This window comes from Gallus gallus, chromosome Z (assembly GCF_016699485.2).
Source record: "Gallus gallus isolate bGalGal1 chromosome Z, bGalGal1.mat.broiler.GRCg7b, whole genome shotgun sequence".
Taxonomy (NCBI): Eukaryota; Metazoa; Chordata; class Aves; order Galliformes; family Phasianidae; genus Gallus; species Gallus gallus.
In genome coordinates this window covers 61,698,220-61,706,058 of record NC_052572.1, presented here as the reverse complement: position 1 = coordinate 61,706,058, position 7,839 = coordinate 61,698,220, and the positions used below count along the sequence as shown (strand labels likewise).

The window sequence follows — 7,839 nt, the reverse complement described above, 5'->3', positions numbered from 1 at the left end:
TAATACTTGAGATAAATGTTTTATTGTGAAGAAATTAAAAAGCAGTTTAAAAAAATACCTCATGCTTCAGTCTACAGAACCTTCAATAGGCAGGTTCACATGTGCCACAGAACAGTAAGCACGGGAATAGGTTCACAAGTCCCCAAAGTCTTCATCAGTCCATTCTTCCTAAGGGAAGGAAAACAATGTGTTTTACAGTAAGGTGACCAAACAATACAAAACTGTGCACGTGGTAGTGCTGCATGTAGTAACAGTAGTATCTTTTACATATACTGCTTAAAGAGAGTTCAAGTAATGCAGCCAACTTCACATTGATCTCTACACTGTGTCTAGAGCAAGTAAATGACTTCAACAGTAAGTTTAAACTGATTTTAAAACATGTGTTTTATTAACCTGAGAGGGATGCATTTCTGCCAAAATACTGGTGGAAAAGAAACACATTAATGATTGACAGTACCCTTCTTGCATACTGACATCCTTCTTGCTCCTAACAATCAGCAAGAAACACTGTCATTCTTAGTTAACATGTAAGACCAAGCTCCAACTAGAAACACAAATTCTTTCAAGTCCTACAGCAAAGGTACGTAGGCCACTCTGAAAATAATGCTTCCCATTTATTTCCACAGAAACTACGAAAGATACAAAGAGCACAATAATGCTATTTTATAGAGAAAATTCTGATACAAAATACTATTTTTCAACACAGTCACCACCATTAGCTGTGCATTTTCAAGAGCAAAAATCAAGAGCCTGCATGCAATGCTTCTAACTGTTTTGCAAGCAGGTATTCAACCTTGGCCCTATCACAAGTGTAACATGTTGGCCAAACAGGTACAGCAGGCAGATGGAAAAAAACCCTGCAGACCCTGAGGAGAATAAAAGCAGGACAGACGCTGCAGTAGGGGGAAGAGGAGAAGTGCACCTTGAAGCAGGGGACGTTCTGCTGGCACTACCTATTGAATCTACCATCGCCATGTTCCTTCTCTCTCCCTTCAGCGCTTTGCCATCTCTCAAGGGTCAGTAAGTATAGTGAGTGCACTTGCTTAGGGAGTTTCTGCTTCCTGCTTATGGGGATTATCTAAAATGGATGTCCACATGTGTATGAATGTGTATGCTGAATAAAACCCATAACCCTGCTGCTCTGAGTGCACAGTTCCCTTGCCTCTGCTCCTGAGACATCCTGTCTCTCAGATTCAAATGTACCCTGAAAGAGCATCCAACAAATTGTTTATCCATCCAGCAGTCCACCCTTCAAATCTGTGTCTTTCCAATTTAAAAATAAGAATGCACTGTGGGATGATGTCAGACTTTCCAGAAGTGCAGGTAAAAGACATCAGTTGCCCTTCATCTATTCGGGATTGCTCCCATCACAGGAGGCCACCAGAATGGGCCTACTCATCTGGAGTACCACATCCAGGCCTGGGGCCCTGAGCACAAGAAAGGCTGGAGCACTGCTCCTATGAAGACAGGCTGAGAGAGCTAAGCATGTCCAGACTAGCAAAAAGATGACTCTGGGGAGACCTCATCATGGCTTTCCAGTACTTTAAATGAGCTTATAATCATAGAATGATCATCAAGTTCCAATCAATAATCATGAGGGAGAAAGACTTTAAGTGGTCTGGTAGCAATAGGACAAGAGGTTTACAAATAAAAGAAGGGATATTTACATTAGATGTTTTAAAAACTAACTTGAAAAATATTCTGAGCAACTTTTGTAACAACATGAGATGCAGAAGTTTGTCTCAACAGCGTGTCAGTCTTGCCAGTTATTACTGAGTGGAAAAGTAATTACTTGTATAATAGATTAACTGACCTCATCCATTTTAGGCTTTTTTGAGCTATATTCATCATCTTCACCAATTTTCCTCTTCTTCCTAAGCCCCAAACAGAAAAAAAACCAAGAAGCTTTAGTTACTTTTACAGTCAGACTCATGATTTGGCTGCAATATTTTAGACAGTTTATGAACAAATTTGTAACATTAAAAAAAGATCAAAACTAAAAATATCAGCCTACTAGAAGTTCACAGTGGGTACTAAAATGAAAAGGGCAGATAGAAAATGTTAGCAAGTCCTTTACCTGCAACATTATTCTTAAGAAAGCATTAACTCGTTATAGAATTTGTTTTAATCACGTAATTCTGAAGACCATGATTCTCAAGACATATGAGATCAGGTGTCCATATTTAGAAGCCACTTGGGATTCCAGCTTAATGTTAAAAAACAAGCACCACTAGAGCCTGCAATGCAAATCATTATAGGATGTATTTAGGCATTATTTAACTACCTGAACTTGAGAACCAAGAATTTGAACTGACATTCTTATGTTCTGTTGACATGTTTTCATTTTCATTCACTGCAAGACCAGCGTTAACTAATGTTTCCACAGCATTAAAAAAAAAAAAAAAAAAAGCAATTTAACATAGTACAGAGTAGTAGTATCTTCTTACACGTTAGTGTTAAGCGAAAGCTCCGGGCTGTGACACTTCTCTAACTTCTGTTTTAGAGATGCAACCTCTTCAGGCCTTGGAAGTTCATACTTCTTTATAAGATTTTTCATGCCTGCGGTGGCAACAACACAGCTCTAAGCAAATTAGGTAATTCCCGTTCCACCCAGTGAATTACACAAGATCAGTATCAATTTTCTTTCAATCAATCAAATCACAAGATGATGACCAATCTTCTTTCCCCTACGCTTCTGCTGCATTTTGAAAACACTGTTACTTCTTTTCTGAAACAGACTTCAGGAAACTATAAGGCAAGTACTACCAACAGTTGAAACAAAGCTTTCCAAATAAAATCCTTGTACTTTTCAAAGCAAGCATTAGGTGTTTTGTGAGCTGGAGAAGTCGGTATCTGGAACATTTCCTTATGAAACGTTCCATCTAACAGAGCACTCCCACTTTGGAAAATCCAGGGTTACACACGTGGCTTGACTATCATCTTACAGTAGTGGTTTAATCCTCAAGTTTAAAAATTCAATTTGAATTGCAGACCTCCGTTACTTGTATTCACTACTGAAGTCAGCCCAGTCAATGGGCTGGATTTTTATTTTTAAATATTAACACTCTCCCATTCTAAATACATGCACTAGCCTAGAACATTAAGAAAAGTGATTATGTACTTAAAATTCCATACTCCAACCTTGTTGTTTAATTAAGAAAGGTAACAATCAGTGCACCATACTTCCATTTTCCTAACTAAACCAAACCATGCTACCACTCTTGGTGTTCTATATACAGTACTTGCTTTGTTTTGCATTCGCAAACCTAAGCATCTTTTGAACTACCTTAATGGCTAGAAATTAAAGCGAGTTACAAATTCCAGCAGATCACTTATCACTTAGCTAACAAGTCAACCTCTAGTGGTAGAAGCAGTTATCTGCAGGCTTTTGTCAAAAGCTAATATTCTCAAGTCAGTGAATGGAAAAAAGCTATTCACCCAGACTTACACAAAAACATTACTTAGTGCCCGTAACAGATTTCTCACTTTTGAATGTAAATCAGTTGCTAACACTTAATGCACTACAACATATATGATTTGAGAATCATCAGGTCCCCTGCTTTTTAATTTTGTTTGTTTAACATCAAAGGTAACTCTCAGTGTCTTTCCTTCCTGCATCCATCAAGTAGGAAGTTCACACTACTGCCAATGTTACAATTACTTTCTGCAAGCCCTGATGTGAAGAAAACCATCTGAAGCACACTTTTTTCAAACAGCAAAAGCTTTAAGTAAAAAAAGGTGTTGGGCTGTTTTTGTTTTTTTTTTTTCCCTCTTCAGAGATATGTTTTTTTTCATATATAATTTTTTAAACATTTACTTACTTTTCATGCCCTCCAGTAGTTTGGCCAAGAACGTTCTGTTTTCTTTCAGCATAAAACATTCTGATAAATAACTGTAAAGCAAAACAAAAGAATAAACTCAGAGTGCTGTAATAATTTGTAACAGCTAGCACTAGTTAATAAAATGTATTATTTGTAATTTCTATCTGCTAAGGCTATATAATTAGACTCGATGAAAACACTTCTGTTGCACAAGTGCTATAAAGTGATAAAAAAGCAAGTCCTTCACTTCCAGTATTATTCTTCTACTAAGAACTTGACAAAAGTATTTCCTAACCACATAAATAACCAACTGCACTGCAGAATTAAACATCTGTAAAAAAAGTGTTACTGAGTTAAGTCAACTAGTGACTAAGATTCTATAAAGTATCATACTACTATCACACTACGCATAGTATGACTGCTGGCAATGCAGATGCTACAAAAGAGCACTCTTCATGCAGATCAACTGATAGGAAAGCTTGCAAGATGAGACTGATTCCTCAGCGCGCTCGGCCACTGAAAACAAATCCCAAGTGTTCACTCACAGAGTCTATGTGCACCCTTCTCTCAGATTCAAACTTCCTTTTAGTAAGAACACAACGCAGCAGAGGAACGCTATCACAAAAGTATTTATCACGCTCCAGTCTTAAAGAAAAGGAATTTAAGATTAAGTTTCCTTAGAAGTGCACCTAAGTAACAAGACACAATACTGAACTTATGCTACATGGCTTCTGAGTAAAAACATGAAATTTGGAGTGATTTCACTTTTAGCTTTAGCATTTGCTTTCTGACTTGCGCTTCCAAACCATAAGGCAAAATAAAACAAGCAAAAAAAAAAAAAAAAAAAAAAAAGCACACACCACCTGGCTAAAGCCACAAAATGGATGAGCAGCAATCCTTGCCAACATCACTTTTTTTCCTTGCTGGAAAACAAAACTTGTAGATAAAATTCAAGGGTTGGTCTGTACAAAATTACAATTTATTCAGCTCTATTAGTTGCAGCTCTCTGCTCTCTGATACACAGCCACCATGAAGATAGTAACTGTTATAAGCTGAGAGCTGCCCAGTTAATAACACCTACTCTTATGCAACTTTAAGTGCATTTTTGTGCTGACACCATAACTGAAACCACTGTTTGCCAGAGCATAGTTGCAGGGTTTTGTTTTGTTTTTAAAGTTGTAACTTTTTGAATACAAACACTGACGCTGTGGGAGGAAGAGACTTTCAAACCTCTAAAATTGTATCCTAACCCTAACTTGTCATATGTACAGGGCAGGTGGAAAAGAAGGTATTTAAACAGAGTTGTTTTACTTTATTATCAGCCCTTGTGACTGCAGCAGTTGCACTCTTGATGCAAAACACTCAAATGGAGCATCATGTAGTTATAGAAGTCCAAATACAATCAATGTAATTGTATTTCTAAAGAAAAAGGATCACTTCAGTCCCTAAGCAAAATAGGGACAGAATACAAAATACAAAAAACACCACTGTCTTTCGGCAATGATATCAAAGCATTTCATCAGAGCTTTGCAAGCAGAAGTAGATAGACCACTGGGAAGAATGGTGCCTTAACATTAGTCTATTTCCAGGGAAATTCAAAGCTCAAGTACAGCGCTTGCAGTTTCTGCATTCCTAGCAGCCATCCGTTCAGAATAATACTATTTGACCCCATGACATTAGACATCTCAGAAATCTTCAAAACCTTTCTTTTTTCTTTCAACGATTCTTTATGTATTTCAAACTCTCACTTCCTATTGTATTTCCAGCTTCTTTACTCCAATCTTCAAGATCGGTCTGGAAACCCCAGTTTGCTCTAATTAGTCAAAGTTGTCACTTTGGAAGAAGCAAAATTAATTCAAAGGAATATAAAAACCAGACACCAACTAACTGTGTAACTCCTGCTTCCCAAAAAGCAAACAAAAAAAATTATCTCTACCGCTTTAGTTTTGAAGTGCACTTAAAGAATGCAGCAGACTGTTAACTATGAAATTAATATGTATTTCTATTAGCCAAGAATGTCTAGAGTGAAACAATTTTTCACAAGACACAAATAAAACTCTCCAAAGAAAATGAAAAGACTACCTTTCCATATTAATTCCTGCTCTTGAAGCACTGGATAGTATAGCAGCAAGAGCAATCTGTGAGGGAGTGAAGAGCAGATACGCGTCTGTCAGAGCCACTCGGCTGAGGAAGTCATCAGCTGTTTTCCTTAAAACTTCAGGATTTTCCAGCAGTGGGTACCGAGTCTAGGAAATATTTAGGAAAGTTAAGTAGCTATTTCTGTTACAGTTTGTGAGCTCAACGCACAAAATTCAACAGTTTTCTGTAAAGCAGAAGAGTAACAAGCCATCTCACTCCAAAAATAATATTTAAAGACAACAACAAAACACATCTCCTTTCAGATATGTTCTGCCTATCACTTTAGAATCTACATCTTTACGAGCACAGAAACAAAAGCATAAAATCCATATTTGTATTACATTAACACACAAAGTATGCAGCAGATAAAACAGCATTACCTTCAAATCAATTAGAATTCCCTCAAATGGCCTGTACGGATTGTGTACAATAAGATGGAAGTTCAACTGCTGAATAAGTAGGAGTTCATATTCCAGTATCTGTTCAAGAGCTTTTTCTTGTCCAACAGGGCTTTCTCGAAGGTTACCAACAAACTGAGCGCTGGACACATTAAACTCATCTACTTTACAGGCTAAAAATGCACATGTTAGCCTTGTGTAGTTTGGGGGAGAGAAAAAAAAAAAGCAAACAATTCATACATGCAGCATCCACCCTTCTATCAAAAGTTCTGTGCAGATTTATTATTATTATCTTAAAATTTTTAAAGTACTATATTCAGAATGTAATAAACTTCCAAGAGGAAATGAAAAGTAACCACACTTTGTCTCTATTCGCATTTAAAGTCTCTGAGTTCCTTTCCTATTTTGTTCATATCTTAACAAATAAAGCTATTCTTCTGTTGTTGTGATTGGTACAGTAGCTCATGACGTGTCAAAAACTCACATTATTATCCGAGGGTGATACTCCATCACTGAGTTATTGAGATAAAAACGTTTGAAATACATGCAAGCCGTTCCCTTAATTTTTAAAAAGAGAAGGAAAGAGTTAAATGTGGAAGTAAACATGGATTAAGCAGCAATAATAATAAAAAACATAAAACAGAAAAAGTCTGAATGTGTACTATTAGCATACAAGATACACAAACACACTAAGATTCACAAAATGCCATGTCATTCAATGTCTAATTCATTTATGCATGCCAAAACAAAATAGCAGTTTTATGTCATTTCTAGATGTATACTCAAGAAGACAATGTGCAAACAGTCTAGAATACCTTCATGACAATCTCATCACATATTAAAATGAAATACCTCAGTCCATCAGTGCTAAGCTTCCAAGTTAATGTGAACTTCATCAGCATGGATCAGGTATTTCCAGCCTCTTAATAGCAGAGTTTGACTCAGCATACACACCTTATGGGGACCAATTCTCAAAAATAAGGATGAGCTTCACAGCATGTAACAGCAGCCGATTGTGACAGGGCTGAAGTGCATACAGACAAGATGCTTGTTGTTTTTATTATTTACCACTACAGCCAAAAAGAGGGACTACTGGGGGAATGCTTCTCAACAACAAGCTGACAAGTGAAGCACAATTCAATTCCCTGCTTCAGCTGTAAGTCCTCCTTCCTCCCTCTCAATGCACACAAGCTAAGCCACTGAACATCTCAATGGAACCAATCACACAGAAAAAAAAATACAGGATCAGTGCTTTCTGAGCTTGTTTGCACTCACCATTGCAAGGAAAAAAATTACCATCAGTTGGATCAGGTTAGTTTCTACTCTCTCCAAGGAAGAAGACAATAATGTTTTAAATGGACTGATTCAACCTACTTTGTCTTGCTCACAGTACCTGCAGGAAGACGTGCTGCCCAACCCTCTACCTCACCAAGGCTTACAGGTGGAGTAGGGCCATCCAGAGATTTCAGAAGGCCATTTAT

The 7,839-nt window shown here is 37.2% G+C and overlaps 1 protein-coding gene across 1 annotated transcript; it reads right to left on the bottom strand.

The window, feature by feature from the left end:
* On the bottom strand, window positions 1-7,722 carry CCNH (cyclin H). The gene is made up of 7 exons (XM_040655968.2): window positions 6,843-7,722; window positions 6,341-6,551; window positions 5,904-6,067; window positions 3,822-3,892; window positions 2,448-2,559; window positions 1,814-1,874; window positions 1-168 (listed from the first exon to the last, which is right to left on the bottom strand). Exons 1-7 carry the CDS (start codon window positions 6,962-6,964, stop codon window positions 133-135), a joined length of 777 nt encoding a protein of 258 aa, XP_040511902.1. The 5' UTR covers window positions 6,965-7,722; the 3' UTR covers window positions 1-132.
* Window positions 7,723-7,839: the final 117 nt, after the last annotated feature.